The sequence below is a fragment of the Aphelocoma coerulescens genome, chromosome 17 (genome assembly GCF_041296385.1).
Source record: "Aphelocoma coerulescens isolate FSJ_1873_10779 chromosome 17, UR_Acoe_1.0, whole genome shotgun sequence".
NCBI classification, from domain to species: domain Eukaryota; kingdom Metazoa; phylum Chordata; class Aves; order Passeriformes; family Corvidae; genus Aphelocoma; species Aphelocoma coerulescens.
This window is the reverse complement of record NC_091030.1, coordinates 704,422-723,302: the sequence shown is the minus strand read 5'-3', so window position 1 is coordinate 723,302 and position 18,881 is coordinate 704,422. Positions and strand designations below refer to the sequence as shown.

Below are 18,881 nucleotides of genomic sequence, written 5' to 3'. Positions count from 1 at the left end.
CCTGGTGCCACTCACCACAGGCTCCTCCACCCGTGTATGGCAGGGACAGAGCCATGTTTGCTCACTTATCTCCCCAAAGGACACAGCCAGAGCAAGGGCTGGCACGGCCTGGCAGGGCTGGGAGGTGCCATGGTGGAGCACGCACCCCTCGTAGGGTGGCTGGGGACCACTGGCTGTGCCCATCCCCTCCTTGTGTCACTGCTGGGCCCCAAGGGGACATGCTCAGACCAGGCACTGAACTCAGCTGGACATGGCTGTGGTACAAACACAGGTTGTATTTTCAGTCCATGCTGGGGGATCCCAGCCCATCTGTCCTGGGTGCAGGTGGCACAGTCCATGGCACAGCCCCCGGCACAGCCCTGCTCTGCCCGCAGAGCCTCTCTGGTCCCCAGCCCCAGGCCAGGGATGTGCCCATCGCAGGAAGGGCTCCCACTCCATCCGCTCCTTGGCTGCGGCACTGATGTGTCACCTGGTGCCCGGGTGCAGGTGATGCCCAGCTCCAGGGCCGCCTCCCTCAGCTGCCTGCTCCTGCTCCTCCGCTGCCTCACCCGCTCCGGGCTCACCGGCAGGCACCAGGGTCACAGGCTTGCTCCCGGCTGTCACCACAGCCGAGCCAGAGCTGGGCTCCTCTCCCCACGCACGCTCAGCCTGCGGGCACAAACGCAGCGCTATTTGTCGAGGATGAGGAAGAGCATCACCATGAGGACGATGGGGAGGAAGATGAGGAGCAGGCTGAGCATCTCTGCCGCCAGCAGCAGCGCCAGTAGCAGGAGGTAGCAGCAGCGGCAGCGCCGCTCCAGCCGGGCCAGGGCGCGGATCAGGCAGGGCGGGTACCGCACGCAGGGCAGGCACCCGAACATGCGGCTGGTGTGGAAGCGCACCTGGAAGCGATGCTCGAGGGCGCCGGCCAGGCCCGGGCGCCGGGGCGGCAGGGCAGCGGGCCGGGAGGGGGCCAGGGCTCCGGGGGAGCCGGGCTGGGCGTGCAGCAGGAGCAGCTCCTCTTGCAGCTTGCAGATCTCCCACTCCAGCATGGGCGTCTTCTGGCGGCAGATGGGGCAGCGCACGCGGCCGAACTCGGCGCCGGTGGCCGTGGCCATGATGGCCCGCAGGCAGGCGCGGCACAGCCCGTGGTTGCAGTTCAGCACGGCCGGCTTGTGCCGCTGCTCGTCGTAGGGCTCCGTGCAGATGGGGCACTCCTCGTCGCTGCCCGCCAGCACGGGGCACGGCTCTGCTGCCACCGCCACCTCATCGCTCGATGTGCCCTCTGCCTCGCCGAAGAGGCTCAGGATGGAGCTGGAGACGCCTTCGGAGCTGGGCGATGTCCCCCGCGGCGCCGGGCTCTCCCCGCGGGGCAGGACGGGGCCGGCGGTGTCGGCAGCGGGAGGGTCCTGCCCCGCAGGCAGGGAGGCACCGCGGGCAGGCGGCTCCTCATGCCCGGGCAGGAGCGGCTCCCTGGCATCCTCCGCCGCTGGCGGGTCCCAGCATCCCCAGGCAGCAGCAGACGCCTCTCCACAGAGCCGGGGCGGCTCCCCGGGGTCCCCCGGCCCCACAGTCTCGCTCTCGTCCCGCTGCCCGGCACAGCCTTCCCCACCGGCCGCCTGCACCGGCTGCGGGCCAGGCTCGGCCTCCTCGCCCTCCGCCGGCTCCATCAGGGTGGCCAGAGCGGCCACCCCGCTCGCCCCCCGACCCCCGACGCCCCTCGGGGCTGGGTGCGGGATGTGGGTGCTGCTCCAGGGCAGGAGGCTCCCTCAGCACGGCTGCCCGAAGGGTTTGAAGGCAGCAGTGTCCGCACAGAGCCGCAACATCCCTCCAGGGCGGTTTGGGGCGCCCTCCCAGAGCAGTGGGTCAGGAGCCTCTGACGCCGGGTGCAGCCCCATCACCCTCACCGAGAGGCCACCCCAAGAGGGGCAGCACCGTGAGCATCCAACAGCCTCTTCCTCCTGCTCCTCTTCCTCCTCCCCAGCACCAGCGCAGTACTGACCCGCCACGGTCCAGAGGAGAGGGCACCGAGCTGGGCGCTGCCGGGCGCTGCCCGCTGTGCCAGAAGGGTGCAGGCGTGGCGGGCACCCGCGCAGGCAGCTGCCTCCTGCCGTGGGCCAGGCAGGGCTGGGGCCGAGCCTGGTTCTAACCAGTCTGGTTTGTCAGCTTCTGGAAGCGGCTCAAATGCAACGAGCCCGGGGCAGGCGGCCATGCCCGCGCCAATCAGCTCCCGCCGGAGCTGGGGAGGAGCTGGGCCCACGGCCGCCTTCTCCTCCTCGCCCAGCACGAGTGGAGTCACCCCTGTGGCCAAGTGCCTGTCCCTGGGGCATGGCAGCACGGCCCTGTGCTCCACCAGTCCAGCCCCCAGCACAGGCCCTGTGCTGCCCCAGTCCAGCCCCCTGTCCCCCAGGTTGGTGCTGGGCCACCTCTCCTTGCCATGTCCCACAAGCAGCTCGCAGGGCTTGGAGGGAAGTCTTCTGCCTGGTCAGTGCCCCAGACAAGGACATGGTGGCACCAGGGTGATGACAGCCATGCAGCAGCTCTGTGCTGGCCCCACTGTCCCTGGCACATGGGGACACAGCCCAGCCAAGGTCTGCAAGTGCAAGAGCTGCTCAGAGCAGAGCAGTGGGGTGGGGAGCCCCCAAACCACCCTGTTCCCCCTCACTGCAGTGCCACAGCTCCAGCAATGCCCCAGGCACTGCTCGCCCCTGCAGGACCCCATGACTCGGCCGTGGGAGGGTGGCTGGGTCACAGGCGTGGCGTGGCACTGCTGCCCCTTCCTGTCCCAGCCTGCTCCCAGGGAATGTCCCTGCTGATTCATGCCATGGGCCCTAATTGCTATTTACACCGTGGCACCCAGTGCGCTGAACTGGGTGAGGAAGGTGGTGGCACTGGTCCCACTGGGGCACGGGCAGGGCCAGGAGGGTGCACGGCCTCGAGGCTGCAGGGAAAGGGCTGGAAGCAGCTCCCAGGATGGGGTGGAGGAGAGATGCAGCTGAGCAGGCACTCAGGGAAGGGGATAACTCAGCAGGAACGCAGAGCTCAGACCTCAGCATTAAGCAAGCTCAGGATGCTGAACTGGCAGCAGACAGAGGCATCAAGGCTTCCTCCTGTGCCTGTCCCTGCTGGCCTTGGCCACTGGAGACAGGGGGAACAGGTCTGTCCAGGCAGCTCCTCCTGCAGCGAGCGCTGCTGAGTAATGCCGGGGTGGAGAGACTCCCATGCAACACTTCCTCTGGCCCTGCCACAAACAGCGGCCCCTGCCACGGCTCCAGCAATGCCCCTGGGTGCCACCCACATCACACAGGGACCCCCGGGGCTGGGGCGTGTGGGGCAGATCAGTGCCATGCCAAAGCCAACCAGCAGCACCGCCAAGAGACCTCTGGCCCTGCTCTGGTGGGGTGTGGGCACAGGGAGCCAAAGCCCCCAGGAGATGGGGTCCCCCCACCGCCACGGCCCTGCTGCTGTCAGGGAAGGGCTCGTTGGGTAAATCCACCCCACCCTGGCTGGGGCAATCCCAGCCCAAGAAAGACGCCAGAGGCAGATCCCTTTGCTGGCTCCTTTATTCAGGCAGTCTGTGGGGCAGGGGAGGAAAGAGCCAGGTCATGACCAGGTTTCAGACTGGAAGCGCTGGGACCGTTCCAGGGCTGTTAAATGCTCCTGTGCTTCCGAGGGGGACAGGCCACCCTCCAGCTGCAACACCGACCGCAGGGCCTCGGCCACCGCCGCTGGCATCTCCTTGGCATTCCTGGGGCAGAGAGCAGGGCACAACAGAGGGTGAGCAGGAAAACAGGGCAGAGCAGCAGCCCCAGTGCTCTGGGATCAGGAATCTGCAGTGCCTGTGGTCAAGCCCACCACAGGCAGTGGGAACCTGCCCCATCCTGCCACAGGCTGCCTGGCACAGGGTAAATGACAGGCTGGAGAGGGAGCTCCCGCTGCTCCCTTGAGAGCAGGGCTGTTATCCACGGGGCTCCTGGGCGTGGGCATTTGCAGGCAAGGACACGGCCATGGGAGCCAGAGCCCAGCTCAGGAGCCCAAACCCCATCCCCACACAGCTCCATTTGCCAGCATCCTCATTAGACAGACATGGGCAATGTGCACAGGCTGGAATTTACTGACAGGAGGGCAGGAACCTTTCCTTTCATCTCGGGAATCACTCAATGTCAAACATGTCTGATCCTCAGCTGGGCAGGAGCAGCCGCTCCCGTCCTGCTGCTGCCTGCTCTCAGGAAAGCCAGAATGATTGGTTTGATGGTGACATTTGGAACCAAAGCCAGTTCAAACCTCAAAATCAGAGAAATGCTGGAGAAAACATCGAGCCCCGGTGTAGAAAATACCCAGATAGAACTCAGTGCTTTCAAGCACAATTATTTCTTAGGGGAAATCAGAAATTCAGACTTTTTTTTTTTCCTGGAGTTTCATTTGATGAACTGCCTGTGCGACAAAAAAAACATCTAATAAAAAATTTCCCAGGCTGCTCCAATTGGCACGAGCATCTGGCAACGTCCTTGCTGTTTCCCAAGAACAAGGCAGAATTCTGACTTGCGTTTGGAGCTGATTAACATCCCAAAATACCCAGAAAGGAGGTCTTCTTTTTTTGGAAGAATCGCATTGTTTCTGAGTCAGGCACTGATACGCAAGTACAAGATAATGGAGCTGGGCTTTGTGATGGAAAACATGTCAAATAGCTATTTTTTTTTCCAAAAAAGAGACATTTTCAACCTTTTTGCCCGAGTGAGACAAGCTAGGAACAGTCACAGAGCAGATCCCACCCTGGCTCCCTGGAGCCTGCCTGGCCCGGGAAGGGGAGGCAGACACCAGTGTCCCATGGCCCAGGGCTGCTGCTCAGGGTCACCCAGCTCAGGACTCAATTCCGCAGCTTTCTCCCAGTCTGGCTAAAACTCTGAATTCGGGGGGAAAACAGGGGGGAAAACAGGACCCTTTTCAGGCTGACCCACCTGCACTTTCCTGCCTGGCACCCCACTGACAGTTCAGTCTGTGGGCCAGGGAGGGGCACGGTGATCCTGGGAGTCTTTCCACAGGCTTTGGGCTGTTCAGGAAAGGAGGGACAGTGTCCTCTGCAATCAGGACAGTGTCACTTGTACAGGGGGGACGGGGCTCTTGGATCCCACCTGCCTGATGGGGGCTCAGGGACCCCCCCACACCAGGGACAAAGCCCCCAACAGGAGGAGTCTCAGAGCAACCCTGATGTCCAAAATACCATCCTCATAGCCACACAAAATCCACCACGGGGACAGCTGTGCAAGCCCTGCTCTTTCCAAGACACCGATCCTCTTTGGGGATCTCCATCAGCACCAAAAAGTAGGAAAGAGAATGGAAGAAGGAGAGAATAAAGCCATGACCCAACAGCTCAATAGTCTCAGCTTTTGGGCTGTGGATGGAGGCACAACCCCAAGTGCTCCATCCCCAGATGCAAGGGGAGGAATGCCCAGTCTGGGGTGAGGCTCCAGGAAGCCCTGTGCAGCAGCAGTGAAGGATGGAGTGGGGTGGCCTGGCCTCCACTTCCCGGGAAGTGGAGTAAACACGGATCTCCTTCTCCCAGGAATGCAGCGAGGCCAGTCTCGCCCTGCCTGGCGCCAGGGCAGTTCCTGCTCTCCTGAAGGACAGGCAGGAAAGAGCCTCCTGCAATTGCTGCTCGTGTCGACAGGCAGGCCCAGGCCCGCACTCCCCGGGTCACGGGGTGCACGACAAACGCCACAGCCGGGCTCTGGCCAGCTCCAGGAGCCCAGGGCATTTCCCAAGCCTCGCCCTGCGCAGTGGGGAGCAGCCTCTCCCTGCAGTGCAGGCAGGTCAAGGGCTCTGCCCAGGACACGGGCACAGAGCTCAGAGCAGAGCTGCCAATGCTCTGACCCCAAAGGTCAGGCCCCACCTCTGGCCAGCAGCTCCAGATGTGCAACCAGCCCCAGACAAGCACCCGGAGAGGGATTGTGCTGTCAGAGGGGACTGGCTGTGGTGCAACAGGGCTCATCCCTGCCCTGGGAGGCAGCTTTGGGTGCAGAGAGCCAGACAGAACATGCCAAGGCTCCCAAAGCTGCTGCTGAGCCCCAGCACCAGTAGGGATCCTGCCCACACGAGTGGCCACAGGCATCACAGAAGCCTTTTCTCCAGTTTCATCGAGCAGTGTTGGAGGACACGGCTGTGCAGGGGCCAGGGCCCTCCTGTGTGTGGATGTGCTGTGGGTCAGAGGCTGGGCAGGGGGAGGGTTGGGCAGGTGGCATTGCTGGAGAAGCTTTACCAGTTCCAGCTGTGCCCCTCCTAATGGGAGCATGGGGTAAGTGACAAATGTCCCGCTCAGCCCAGGGCTCCTGGAGCAGGACATACAGAGAGGAGGAATGAGCTGCCCCACTGCAACAGGGGGCTGATTCGAGGAAATGCCTCCAGGCAGGTGGAGAAGCAGAAATGTGCAGCCCTGCTCCCCCAAGCCCTGCACAGAGACCTCTCACTCACCCAGCCAGGTAGACATGAGCATTCCCACTGCTCAGCAGCTCCCACACCAGCCTCCCGTTCTCCCGGATGCGGTGCTGGACGTAAACCTTCTCCTCCTGCAGGGAAACAAGGCCCTGAGCCCACCAGCTCTGGAGCAGCCCCAGCCCCTGCTCTCAGACTGTTTTCAAAGGCTGTTTGCAAGAGCTCAGGGCAGCACAGCCCCCTGGAACAGGAGCCAAGGACCCCACAGGGAAGGGGAGCCCCACACCCTGTGAGGGTTTCCCTCCTACCCTCTCTTCTCCCAGCACGGGCAGAGGAGGCTCTGTGGCCCCTCTGTGCCAGGTTTGCTGCAGGACAGAGACCCTTCCCCACACCCCTGACTGCTGGAGACCTGGAACAGCTTGGAGGGGCAGAAAGCTTGGAGGGACAGCCTCAGTCCCTGCCCCTCCACTGTGCTTAGGGACTGGATGAGGACTGGCTTACAGCACAGTCAAGGAGAGTTCCCAAAGGGTTAATCCACAAAACTTCAAGCATCCAAGCAACTGCCTACAGCCCTGGCTCCTGCCCAAGAGAACACCATTGCCAACGTGCCTGAACTCACTGCTGGCCCAGAGGGCTCCCGTGACAAAGGTGACACTGTGAGGAAGGCCAGGCCCTGTGCTGGGCGTCCCCCCACGCCGGATTCTGCAGTGGTGAGCAGAGCCATGGGCACAGCCTCCTCCCCACGCCCCCCTCTCCAAAGGCAGGACAGCTCTCGCTGTGGCTCAGGTCCTGCAGGCTGGAGATGGGTGTGGGAACAGCCCTGAGTAGCTCCAGGCCCAGCTGTCACAGGAGCTGGTCACTGTGGGTCCCACAGCTCCCCTGGCTGGTGGCCCGGGAGTGCCAGCTCAGCCTGGGCACAGCTCCGACCAGGCAGTGCCCCACCAGCACCAGCACAGCCAGCCTCAGCTTCATTAGCAGTAACGAGCTCAGTGCTGCCAGAGGCCCTGCCAGCCAGGCTGGGATCATCTAAGCACCTGCAACCACCTAGAAACCAGAGCAGCCCAGTGACAAACTGGGGTCACGATGTCTCAGGGCATCCACGTTCGGCTGGGGCCAGTCTGCACTGCGGGTGGCTGTGATGGGACAGGGCTCACTGCAAGGGGACTTTAGAGAGAAGAACAAAACCCCCATCAGCCATGGAGCATCCCAGCCCCTTCCTGGCTCTCTGACAACAAACTTTTTGATGACTTAAGGGCCGTGGTATCCCCTGAAGCCAAAGGCACCAGAGCCCAATGTGGCTCATCCCAGCTGGCTGTGCTCCCACTCCGCCTTGGGGGCAGAGGGCTCTGGTGACAAATGGCTTTGGCCTGTGGAGCAGGAGAGAGGGGACACCGCAATGGAAGTCCCGTCCCCCCAGAGTCAGCTAGAGCAGAAAGTGGCTCTGGCTGCTCTCCAGATTCAGGGAGCAGCAGGTCCCCTGTCTCTGGTCATTTGACAACCCTCTGCAGTGCTGCTCCTGCTCATCACAGACTTGGAAGGCCTTCACAGAGCACCCAGGTCACGCCTTACAAGTGTGGATAAAAGATGCTGAATTCATGTCAACACATGCACACAGCCAGGAGAAAGGGCTGGGGCTGGTGCAGCTGAGCTACTGAGAGATCCCCGTTCCCTTTTTATCACATCTCTGTTCCAAAGCCAGGCTGAGCTTTCAGTGCCATCAAGGGACAGAGCAAGGCAGTGAAACAGATCCCCAGCTCAGGGAGCCTCTCTGGCAGCACAAAAAGCCCTGCAGCCCCAAGGGGAGATGTGAGCTGCCCACCAGAGACACTGCCTGGGAGCAAACTGAGGGGCTGAGTTGTGGGGTGCTCATACTCATGGGGAGCTTTCCTCTGCATATCTCGGGCTCAGAGAGAGCTGGCACAGAGGCCAAGCTCCTCAGCTTCAGCCAGGGCTCAGAGGGAAACTGTGGAGAGGGTGGCATTTAACCAGAAGTTATTGCCTGGTGACCCTCCAAGAGGCTTGGGGGCCTCTTATCACTCACGTGGCCCAGCCAAACAAAGCTGGTTAATGCCTTATCTACTCTGCTGCTCTCCAGCCTTGTCCCAGCAACCTTTCCAGCTCAACTTAGCCAGACACAGCCCTGCAGAGCAGGAGGGGATCGCAGCCAGCACTGAGGTGTGTGGGGGGGTAAGGTGCCCACTGTGCAGATCCCTCACAGGTCATGCCAACAGGTACAGGGGACAGACACACTGGCAGAGTCACATCAGTGCTGCCTGAGATGCTTCTGTACCCACCCTCCTCTTCTGGGCACCAACCTGGTCCCTGGAGAAGGCCGTGAAGAGTGTCAGGAAGCCCTTTGTCACCAGCTCTTCCCACTCCATCTGGCAGTAGAAGTCCTTGGATTTGTATCGGCAGCCGAAGAAGAGGAAGTTCCCTGCAGGAGCAGAGCACCAGGGCTGTGCTGGGAGCACCCAGTGCTGGGCTTTGCTGGTGCCACCTGGCTGATAGCCCCGGCCTGAGGAGTCACGAGCCATGAGAGCACAAAGTCAAGTGACCTGTGGCAACCAGAAGCCCCTGTGTGGTGCAAAAGCAGGAGAGCAGAAAGTGCCCCCCAGGGCTGCCTGTTCCCTGAGCCAAGGGAATGACGATGGGACAAGGGTGGGGGCATGACTCCCTGTGCAGCAGCAGCTGAGCTCAGCTCATGTTCACTCTCAGAGAGCCAAGGAAGAGCCTCTGCAGAGCCCCACCCGATGCAAGGAGCTGCCCTGAATAACCACGTGGGCTGCACACAGCAGGCTTTGGGCCTCACCTGCCCCAGAGCCCAGCTTGCTGCTGCTCAAACACAGCAAAGCCTGACCTGGTGGAACCCTCACGAGCCCCCAGCCGATCCTTCCATCTGCTGACACAGAGCTGTCTGTGCAAGGGGCACCCCCAGTGCCCCCCAGGACCGTCCCTCACCTCTCCGTCCCTGTGCCACCCGCTCCTGGATCGCTGCTCGGAAAGGGGCCACCCCCGTGCCAGGGCCAATCATGATCACAGGGGTGGCAGGGTCAGCCGGGAACTTCATTCCTCCTTTCTTCACCCAAAGAGGCACCCGGACATCACCTGTGAAACAAAGAGAGTGACAAGCACCACCCCACCACCAGTGCCCTGTGCCTGCCTGCAGAGGGTGAGCAGGCAGCCAGCTCTTCTGGGGTGCTCCAAAGACACACACAGACCTGGCTCATCACCCCCAGCACCAAGGGCACACTGTGAGAAGAGCGTTTCAGCACTGCCTCTCCTGCGAGTTCAGCCCATCCTGCCAGGCCAGTGTGCTCCCCATGGAGCTGCTGCTCCTGCACAGGGTCAGCACCCACACAGCTCCATCACGGGCCCAAGGGATGAGCACTGAGTGCTGTGGGATTCTCACACAGTCCAAACACTCACCTTGCTCCGGGTTGAGAGAAGCCAGCCAGGTGGAGCAGAGCCCCCGGCGGGGTTTGCTGAGCCGTGTCTTGTACCGCACCACGGCCACGAGGATCTGCATCCGCTCGGGATGGGCCTGTGCCACACAGAGCCATGAGCACAACCCAGCACAGCTGCCCAGGGAGAGCCCAGCACCTCCTCCAGGGACACAGCCTGTGCCCAGCTCCCGCTAGGGTGCCTGCAACACTCATCCTAGTCTGACACAGCCTCTTACAACGGAGCACACCCCTGCTCAAAACCTTTCCAACGGGGAAGGGGCTTTTCCCGGAGAACCACTACTACAGGAATGCTCTACACAGCTGGCAACAGCGATTGTGACTGTCCAGCCCAGGAGGCTCCCGTGGAGGACAAATCCAGCCGCGCACGGGCTGAGTCTGCAGGCGCCCGGGCCGGTCCCACCGCCACCTCCCGGCAGGAGCAGGGAGCAGCACCCCCCTTCCCCAGCTCCCGGGACCGCATCCCACTGCTCCCAGGGACCTCCGAGGTCTGCTGGACAGTCCTGGCACTCGCAGGGCTGCAGGAGAGCAAGTGTCCTAATCTGAAGGCTGGCACAGCCCTGAAGTTTGCATCCAGCACATCAGGCTGCTGCAGGCTCAGCGCAGAGCGGGGATTTGGGTGGGCTGTGGAGGCTCCAGGGGAGCACAGCACCAAGAGTCAGCCCAGACCCTCTGTTCAGAGTCTGAAATGAGGCCAGAAGGGCTGAGCTCTTACCAGCATGGAGGAGGCGATGGAGAAGGCGCGGGGTCTGATGCGAGGGATGAGGTCCAGCAGGTAATCGGCTGGAATGGCACACGTGGTGTGAGGGAAATCCCACATGGCCTGCAAATCAAGAGGGTGAGGCCTGGTGCAGCCCAGCAGGCAGCCTGCCTGCCCTCAGGGTGCCAGAGGCTGTCCCACACAGCTGTGCCACACTGTCCTCGGCCAAAGGCACCACACTGGGCACCTCTGAGCACCAACCACCCTGTCCCATTGCCCTCTGCCCCCCAGAGCAGCACAGAGCCCACCCCAGAGCCCAGAAGGATCCAGAGCCAGTCTTAACTGCCAGTGGAAATCCATGGGCACTTCAGAAAGTGGGTGAAATAGATTAAACTCCTCAGCCAAGAAAGGATGGCTGATCATGTCCTGGGTGCTCTCAGCCCTGGCACAGCCCCCGAGGGGCAGGCCTGCCCTGCTCCCAGCCTCACCTCCAGCGTGGTCCTGCGGGGCCGGTTGCAGTAGCTGAACAGCTCCTCCTGGCCCTGTGCTGAGCTGAACTCCTGCAGCTTCTCCCGCTCCAGCTCATTGGTGGAGAAGGAGGCCAGCAGCTCGAAGAAGGAGCGCCGTGGCACGCAGGAGATGTCCAGGTAGTGCGTGACCAGGTACTGGATGGTGCAGGGCTGTGGCAGGAGGGGAGGGAGGGGTGTGCCTGCAGGGCAAGGCAGCGGGGACAGTCAGGGCCAGCACTTGCCCGCCTGCTGTCCCCAGAGCCTGCAGCACCACACGCTGCACCCACGTGCTGCTGGAGCCAGCTCCACCCATCCCTGCTGCCACCATGGGCCTCCACTCCCTCCTGCTCTCCCCAGTTTGCTTTTCAAGCCCGCGAGTTTGCAACAGAGGAAGTCAGTGGTGCTCGACCGTCCCTCACTTTTGGCAGGTGCTTTGGGATAATGCCTTACCCACATGGCTCCCACCCTGCCTGCACGCAATGCAGCGGAAATAACCAGCAGTGTCACGTGGCAGGCCTGTCCCTGTCTCCCACGGCTCTCCCAAGGGCAAGAGGAGCAGCCTGAATTTCTCTTGGGTTTGTCTGCCAGGCAAAAATTCCAGCATGGACACACACAGGGAAATTGGAGGTGGAATGGGCGCTCAGGGGCCAGGGGAAAAACTCTCCCTGTTCCACACAGGCACCAAGAGCGCTGGGGGGCCTCTCTGGTTGCTTGTGCTGGTTTGCAGCTGCAGAAGCCCCTCAGGAGGTCCCTGGGGCACAGAGTGGGGAACCCACGCAAGGAAGCACAGGATTCCCAGCTTGGGCCTGAGGAGACTGCAGGATCCTCCCCACTCTGTGCTGGGGCTGCCAAGGCACAAGGCCCAGGTGCAGCCTGGCACTGCTGGATTCTTCCCAGTCCCACTGGATCCTGCACAGGATCCACACACATAGCAGTGGAGGGAAGGACAGTCTCTGTAATGCCAGACAGGCAGGTGTCCTGTATCCATCCAACGCTCCCAACCAGGTCTGCAGCAAAGGAAGAGCAGAGCTCCAGGCTGGACCAGAGCTCAGGGGATGCCCTGTCTCAGCAGGAAGGGGAAGGAGCAGCAGGCAGGACCTACCAGGCTCCGTGGGCTCCAGCACAAAGCGTCTGTGCGGCTCCAGGCGCAGGAGCTGACAGAACTGCTGCACGTCCTCGGGGCAGTTCTGGGGCTGGATCATCACCACGTCCCCCGCACTGAACCTGTGGGTGCAGTGGGAGCTGCCAAGCACAGCCACGGGGCACAGGCACGGGGCACAGCCACGGGGCACAGCACGGCCATCCCGACCTGCACCCACACCAGGGGAGGCAAATGCCCAGTGCCACCCACTGCTCTGACAAAGGGAGCTGGTCCCTGGGCAGGACCCCGCTCCATACGCCCCCGACTCCATGGATGGGGACTTGCAGCAGGGACCATGACCACAAGGCTGCAGCCTCAGAGATCAGTGAGGAAGGGCAGCAGAAGAGGAGGGCAGGCTCCAGGACACCTGGTCCCACAGGACAGAGCTTGGGGCAGTCAGGAGAATGCTCACGTGATCCCTGAGCCCGTGATGTCGAACTCGATGAGCCGGACATCCTGGAAATGGGACTGTGCCGTGACCCTCTGGTTGGACACCATGCGGGCAGCGAAGGGGTGGAGCTCGCAGGGAGCAGCTCGGGGCTGGAGCAGGTCACTGTCAGGGTGTGGGGAGTCCTCAGGCAGGTAGTGCAGGGTGTATTTGGGGGGCAGGCTGTGGGGAGGAGAGCAGTGCAGGGGGGTTACCTCCATGCCACAGCTCCTCGCTGCTGCAAGACGAGAGGCAGGGAGAGGCCTGGAGTGTCCCACTGTATCCACCAGCCATCATCCCAGGCCCCTGGAGCCTGTGTAGGGGAATGCAATGGAGACTGCCAGGAGGAGATCCCAAAGGCTCCAGAGCGGGCAGAGGGAGACTGGCTGGGCACATGCACTCTGCCAGGGGCAGAGGCACATCAGGACAGCAAGGTGGGCAGAACCTGGCTGGGGCAGCTGTCACACCCCCAAGGGTGTGACACCCATCCAGAGAGAGATGAGCCACAGGTGGCCAAAGCACAGGGGACACTGAAGACACCAGGTGCTGTGTGGGGAGGGTTCCTGCTCCAAGAAGAGCATGTCTCCACTCTGGAGCACAGCCAAGGGAACAGAACATTTCAGCTCAGCCACCCCCAGCAGGGCCTTCCCACCCTCTGCACTCACCGCACATCGAGGCTGATGATCTCAAGGCCAGGAGGGAGAGGATACAAGGCAAGGATCTTGTCCCATAAGGCCCCAAGCCAGGGATCCACCACTGCATCTGGCCTGCAGTATAGAGTATAGAGTCTAGAGTCTATAGAATATAGAGCATATGGAGTACAGAGCATATAGAGTATAAAGCACATAGAGCATATGGAGCATATGGAGCATGTGTGGGCTCTTACCCCAGGTCATGCTGGTCGTCTCCCAAGGCCACTGGCAGTAGTGGGTTGCCCCCGAGCTGTAGCAGCCGTTTGTGCAGCTTCTTCGCAACAAAATTAAACCTGAGCAGAGAACAGCACAGGGCAGGGCTGCTCCAGCAGCACAGCAGGCACTGCCACAGCACCAGCACGCACTGCCAGGGCCACCAGAGCAGCACACAGGCAGAGCCAGCACCATGACCCGTCCTGTGCCCTGCCCAGCCTGTGCCAGTTCACAGAACCAGCTGGCTGCCAGTTGCTGGCCCTCACGGGCTGCGCCCAGCCCCCAGGTGGGACAAGGGGAGGTCCAGCTTCCCTTTAGGGCAGCCTGTGCCCTGGGCCATAGAACTGTTCCTTCCCTCCAGCCCCTCACTGCCCCACAGAGCTCAGGCACACCCGTCCCTCCCACTACAGCTCTTTGAGGCAGGAACAACCTTCTGGGAGACCTGGGACCAACAGGGCTGGCTGCCACGTCTGCTTGATGTCTCCTGTTGCCCTGGCCCAAGGCTGTGGTAAAAGAGTGACACATGATGTCTGACCCACTGCAGCAAAGCATCCTTGGTGAGGAAAGAAAAGGGCAGAAGCCAAATTCCTGGGCATTAGGAAGGACACGGGCTGGTAGGGCAAGGATTTTTAAGGCTGGTGGGAATTACATTTTGTCTGAGCTGCTGCTCCAGAGTCACACTCTGTCTCCCCTTACCCCCTTTGTTCCCCAGCCACCCTGGTTCTCTACTGCAGTCACAGCTGTGAGGAGCAGCTGCCAAGGAGCTGCAGAGCTGCTTACTTGGGGTAGGAGGAGTCACCAAGTCCCAGCACAGCGTAGTCCAGCTGGCACAGGGAGCCGGCTGGGAGGTTCTTCCGGAACAGGAACCGCCAGAACATCTACGAGGGACACAGGCAGCGAGTCCTGCTGCTGCCACGGCACCTCCCTGCCTGCCTGTCCCTGCATCCCTGCTCAGCCACCCACGGGGGCCCTCCTGAATCCCAGCAGGGTGAGGAGCACGGCTTTCTGCAGAGGTGTCCCCTGCAAGTCACCTCACCAGCCCCCTGCCCGTGTCCCCTGCGATGTGACTGGTGCTGCTGCAAAGCTCCCCCAGCAAAAATAACCCCTGCTCCAGCTGCTTCAGGAGAGAAAACTCCGGAGCAGGAATGTAAAAGCAACAGGACAGGAGCATGTCCTACCTTCATGTTGTCAGGTGGGTCTCCTTGGCCTGTGGTTGCACACACAAACACCACCAAAGGCTCATGGATGAGGTTGGCCTGTGGGTACAAACACGGCACACTGAGGTCAGCAGCCTCCAAACTGCTCTGGAGCCAGGCTGGCAGAGCTGGGGGTGTTCAGCCTGAAGAAGGCTCCAGGGAGATCTCAGAGTCCCTTCCAGTGCCTAAAGGGACTCCAGGAGAGCTGGGGAAGGATTCTGGAAAAGGGCCTGGAGCGACAGGACAAGAGGGAATGTCCATAAGCTGAAGGAGGGCAGGTTTAGGTCAGATATTAAGAAATCCTTCCCTGTGAGGGTGGGGAGGCCCGGGCACAGGGTGCCCAGAGAAATTGTGGGTGCCCCATCCCTGGAGGTGTCCATGGTCAAGTTGGACAGGGCTTGGAGCAACCAGCACCAAGCCTGTGTGAGTTCAACAGTGTTTGGACAACGCTCTCAGGGACAGGGTGGGATGGTTGGGGTGACTCGACGATCCTGGTGGGTTGCTTCCAACTCAGTTCTGTGATTCCATGGTCCCATGGGAGGTGTCCCTGCCCACGGGGCTGGTGGAGACGGAGCAGGAGCAGCAGTGCCCAGAGCACCCCGTGTCCCACTCACCACGTCACAGCTGTCCAGGGCCTCCACTCGGCACCGCAAGTGCCGGCGCTTGGCTTCTCTCCCAATCCTCTCCGCCGTGTCCTGAGCTGTCCCAGTCTGGCTGCCAAAAAGCACCAGGAGTCTCCGTTCTGCCATCTGCAAGAGACAACAGCAGGGAAGTCACCAGAGGGAAGGGAGAGGAGGGGAGGCAGAGCTGGGCCTGCCCTGGGCCGAGCAGCACTGACCCCGCACAGGGGCTGGGGGCCCAGGGGACACCTGTGGGGCTGACACAGCACACAGCCAGCACAGGGATGGAGGAGAGCTGGGATTCCTGGGATACAAGGCTCCCAGGCTCTCTTTCCACGCCAGTGCAGCACTGAGGGAGTGATCCCCCGTCCAAACCAATAGGATAAGCTCACACAAAGGTGTGACCAGACACACGGAGCTCTCAGCCAGGCTCCGACAGAGCAAGGCCGGCCTGGAGGGAATCCCAGCCAGGGAGCTGTCTGAGCTGCAAACAGCTGCTGTCACCATGTGCCCATAGAGGAATAATACATTAAATAATAATAATAAAAAATAAAATCACAGAATCACAGACCGGTTTGGGCTGGAAGGGACCTTAGAGCCCATCTCGTTCCAACCCCCCTGCCATGGCAGGGACACCTCCCACTGTCCCAGGGTGCTCCAAGCCCCAATGTCCAGCCTGGCCTTGGGCACTGCCAGGGATCCAGGGGCAGCCGCAGCTGCTCTGGGCACCCTGTGCCAGGGCCTGCCCACCCTCCCAGGGAACAATTCCCAATTCCCAATCTCCCATCTATCCCTGCCCTCTGGCAGTGGGAAGCCATTCCCTGTGTCCTGTCCCTCCATCCCCTGTCCCCAGTCCCTCTGCAGCTCTCCTGGAGCCCCTTTAGGCCCTGCAGGGGCTCCGCGGGCGTTCTCCTCTCCAGGCGAGCACCCCCAGCCCTGGGGCCAGGCCCGGCCCCGGCCGCTCCGCGGGACTCACCATGGACCGGCCCCATCCCGCCGCTGACGTCACCACTGCGCGACAGCTCCGGCTGACGTCATCACCCCGGCTGAGGCGCCGGGACTCCCCGGGCACCGTCCCCCCCGCCTGATGACGTCATCCGATCACCGCCTCTCCCCGTGACGCCATCGCCCCGCGCCGCCGGGCCGGGCCGGGCCTGGGCCGGTGCCGGGTCAGGGGCTGGGGCCGGGCCGGGCCGGGGGCTGGTGCCGGTGCCGGTGCCGGTGCCGGGCCGGTGCCGTAGCCCCGGACGATGCTGTTCTCCCTGCGCGAGCTCGTGCAGTGGCTCGGCTTCGCCACCTTCGAGATCTTCCTGCACGGGCTGGCCCTGCTCGCCTTCTCCGTGCTGCTCGTGCTCAAGGTGGACGGCGCGGCCCCCGGGCTCTCCTGGTGGATCGTGTTCGTGCCCTTCTTCGCCGCCGACGGGCTCAGCACGTACTTCACCACCATCGTGTCCGTGCGGCTGTTCCAGGACGGCGAGAAGCGCCTGGCGGTGCTGCGGCTCTTCTGGATCCTCACCATCCTCAGCCTCAAGTTCGTGTTCGAGATGCTGCTGTGCCAGAAGCTGGTGGAGCACACGCGGGAGCTCTGGTACGGGCTCATCATGTCGCCCGTCTTCATCCTGCTGCAGCTGCTCATGATCCGGGCCTGCCGCGTGAACTGAGCCCCGGCGGGACGTGCCCGGCGCTCCCGGGGCCGGTGCCGGGGCTGCTCCCGTCGCTGTCCCCGTGCGGAGGGGCAGGGGACGGGCTGGGACAGGGGCCGTGCCCCAGCTCGCGGCCGTGTTGCAGAGCACCACGCTTCTCCAGAAGCTCCACATCCCTGTTCGTGCTCCCTCAGCTCCCGCCTTGTCCTGCCCTGAGAGCGCTGCTGGGCGTGACAGTTATTTTATTTCAGAATAAAAATGCGTTGAAGGGTTGGGTTTATTTATAAAATTCTTCTTGCCTAGAAAGCAGTTGTACCTAAAGCTGCTGCCTGGAGAGCGGGAATTGCCCGGAGGGTGGGCGGTTGCTGTAGAGCTCCTGGTACAGCCCAGACTGCTGCCCTGCCCTGCTCAGCAGCTGGCTCATGGATTTCCATCTGTCCCCTCACCTCCCTGAGCACTGCATCCCTTCAGCACTTCATCCCTTCAGTGCACCGACAGGATTCTGTAAGGTCGTGTTGAGATCACTCATGTGTGTATTTTTGAACAGGAATATGATTTTTCTTCTTTGTATGTCACTCCATTTCCTGAATATGGAAGTGGGGGTGTGGGAGAGCACGGCTGATGCTGCTTCTGAAGGGGGGTCTCACTGCCCTCAGAGCCCCCAGAGAACAGGAGGAATTCGGTACTCCCTGTGGAAGTGCAGACCAGTGTGTGATGTGCCAGTGTCACGGGGATGCACAGGGTGGGATTGTTGGGGTGTCTGTGCAGGACTTGATGATCCCTGTGGGTCCCTCCAGCTCAGGAGATTCTGTGATTGTTGCACACCCTGGCCCTGCCTCACAGGTGCTCTTCAGCTCCTGTTTCACGCTGGGATGTGATCTCCCAGGGCTGGGTGTCACCGGCCCCAGGTGCTCAGGTGAGTCTGGAGCCACTCACTGGCTCCCCTGGGCCAAGGATGCGTCAGCTGGGAGGTGGCAGCCGCCTGCTCCTCGTCACCTCAGCTCACAGCAGTGAGCCCAGCCCCTCTCAGTGTGGTTGTGCCACACGCCCCGGTCACCCCGAGCACACCGGCCACGGGAGTTCCATCCATCACCTGCTCCTGTGCCAGGAGCTGTGCCAGCAGCAGCCACAGGGTCACTGCTGTGGGGCCGGCTGGGGGCCCTGGGGTGGGGGCTGTGTGGGGTCAGTGTCTGCTACAGCACTGAGCAACTGGAGCCACAGCAGCTGGGGGACAGGAGAGCAGCAGGACGAGCAGCAAAGCCTCTGAGTCAGGAGGGGACACTCACTGAGTGGCCCAGGGGACCGATGGTGCCTCTGGACGCTCCCACAGCTCCCAACCACCAGCTAATTAATAAACTAAGGAAGGGGCTCATCAGACCCAAAGAAGATCAAACAGATGATCACATCCCTCAGCCTCGCCGTGACGCTGCACAGGCACGGAGCCCTTTCCTGCTGCCCAGCCCGGTCTGTGAGTCCCACAGACACCAGCCCTGTCCCTGGGTTGTGGTGTCCGAGACAGGGGAACATCCTCCCTGTGCCACATCCCCCCTGTGCCACATCCCCCCTGTGTCACATCCCCCATGTGTCACATCCCCCGTGTGCCACATCCCCCCTGTGCCACATCCCCCGTGTGCCACATCCCCCCTGTGCCACCCGCCTCACCTGCAAGCAGCTTTGCCAGTGTTTTGCTGCTGCCTTGGAGACGAACCAGCGGTCAGCGTGTCCCTGCTCTGCTCCTCCCAGGTAAGGCAGCTTCCCTGGGGTGTGTGGGGACACAGGGGTGACACAGTGTTGAGCAGTGGCATGGGTGTGCTGCCCTGGTGGGGGTGCTGGGGTGGGGGGATGGTCTGGCAGCCAGGACCACCCCGTGT

General features: G+C 62.1%; 3 protein-coding genes across 3 annotated transcripts; 1 reads left to right on the top strand and 2 right to left on the bottom strand.

The window, feature by feature from the left end:
- Positions 1 to 281: 281 nt before the first annotated feature.
- On the bottom strand, positions 282 to 2,105 carry LOC138119604 (ring finger protein-like). The gene has a single exon (XM_069031677.1). The coding sequence runs from the start codon at positions 1,647 to 1,649 to the stop codon at positions 669 to 671; it is 981 nt and encodes a 326-aa protein (XP_068887778.1). The 5' UTR covers positions 1,650 to 2,105; the 3' UTR covers positions 282 to 668.
- Positions 2,106 to 3,526: 1,421 nt separating this feature from the next.
- On the bottom strand, positions 3,527 to 16,427 carry NDOR1 (NADPH dependent diflavin oxidoreductase 1). The gene is made up of 15 exons (XM_069031676.1): positions 16,344 to 16,427; positions 15,362 to 15,496; positions 14,730 to 14,807; positions 14,332 to 14,429; positions 13,533 to 13,631; positions 13,312 to 13,413; positions 12,632 to 12,829; positions 12,181 to 12,302; positions 11,058 to 11,278; positions 10,585 to 10,692; positions 9,835 to 9,949; positions 9,367 to 9,513; positions 8,724 to 8,842; positions 6,448 to 6,542; positions 3,527 to 3,727 (listed from the first exon to the last, which is right to left on the bottom strand). The coding sequence occupies exons 1-15, from the start codon at positions 16,344 to 16,346 to the stop codon at positions 3,583 to 3,585; spliced, it is 1,785 nt and encodes a 594-aa protein (XP_068887777.1). The 5' UTR covers positions 16,347 to 16,427; the 3' UTR covers positions 3,527 to 3,582.
- Positions 16,428 to 16,513: 86 nt separating this feature from the next.
- On the top strand, positions 16,514 to 17,585 carry TMEM203 (transmembrane protein 203). Its single transcript, XM_069031678.1, has one exon. It carries the CDS (start codon positions 16,618 to 16,620, stop codon positions 17,026 to 17,028), a length of 411 nt encoding a protein of 136 aa, XP_068887779.1. The 5' UTR covers positions 16,514 to 16,617; the 3' UTR covers positions 17,029 to 17,585.
- Positions 17,586 to 18,881: the final 1,296 nt, after the last annotated feature.

Coding starts and splice junctions, on each gene's coding strand:
- LOC138119604 (XM_069031677.1), bottom strand. CDS start 1,649: ATGGAGCCGGCGGAGGGCGAGGAGGCCGAGCCTGGCCCGCAGCCGGTG.
- TMEM203 (XM_069031678.1), top strand. CDS start 16,618: ATGCTGTTCTCCCTGCGCGAGCTCGTGCAGTGGCTCGGCTTCGCCACC.
- NDOR1 (XM_069031676.1), bottom strand. Junction 14,430..14,729: donor ACCCACCTGACAACATGAAG/GTAGGACATGCT, acceptor TGTCCCTCGTAG/ATGTTCTGGCGGTTCCTGTT. Junction 9,950..10,584: donor CCATCGCCTCCTCCATGCTG/GTAAGAGCTCAG, acceptor TGTGTGGCACAG/GCCCATCCCGAGCGGATGCA.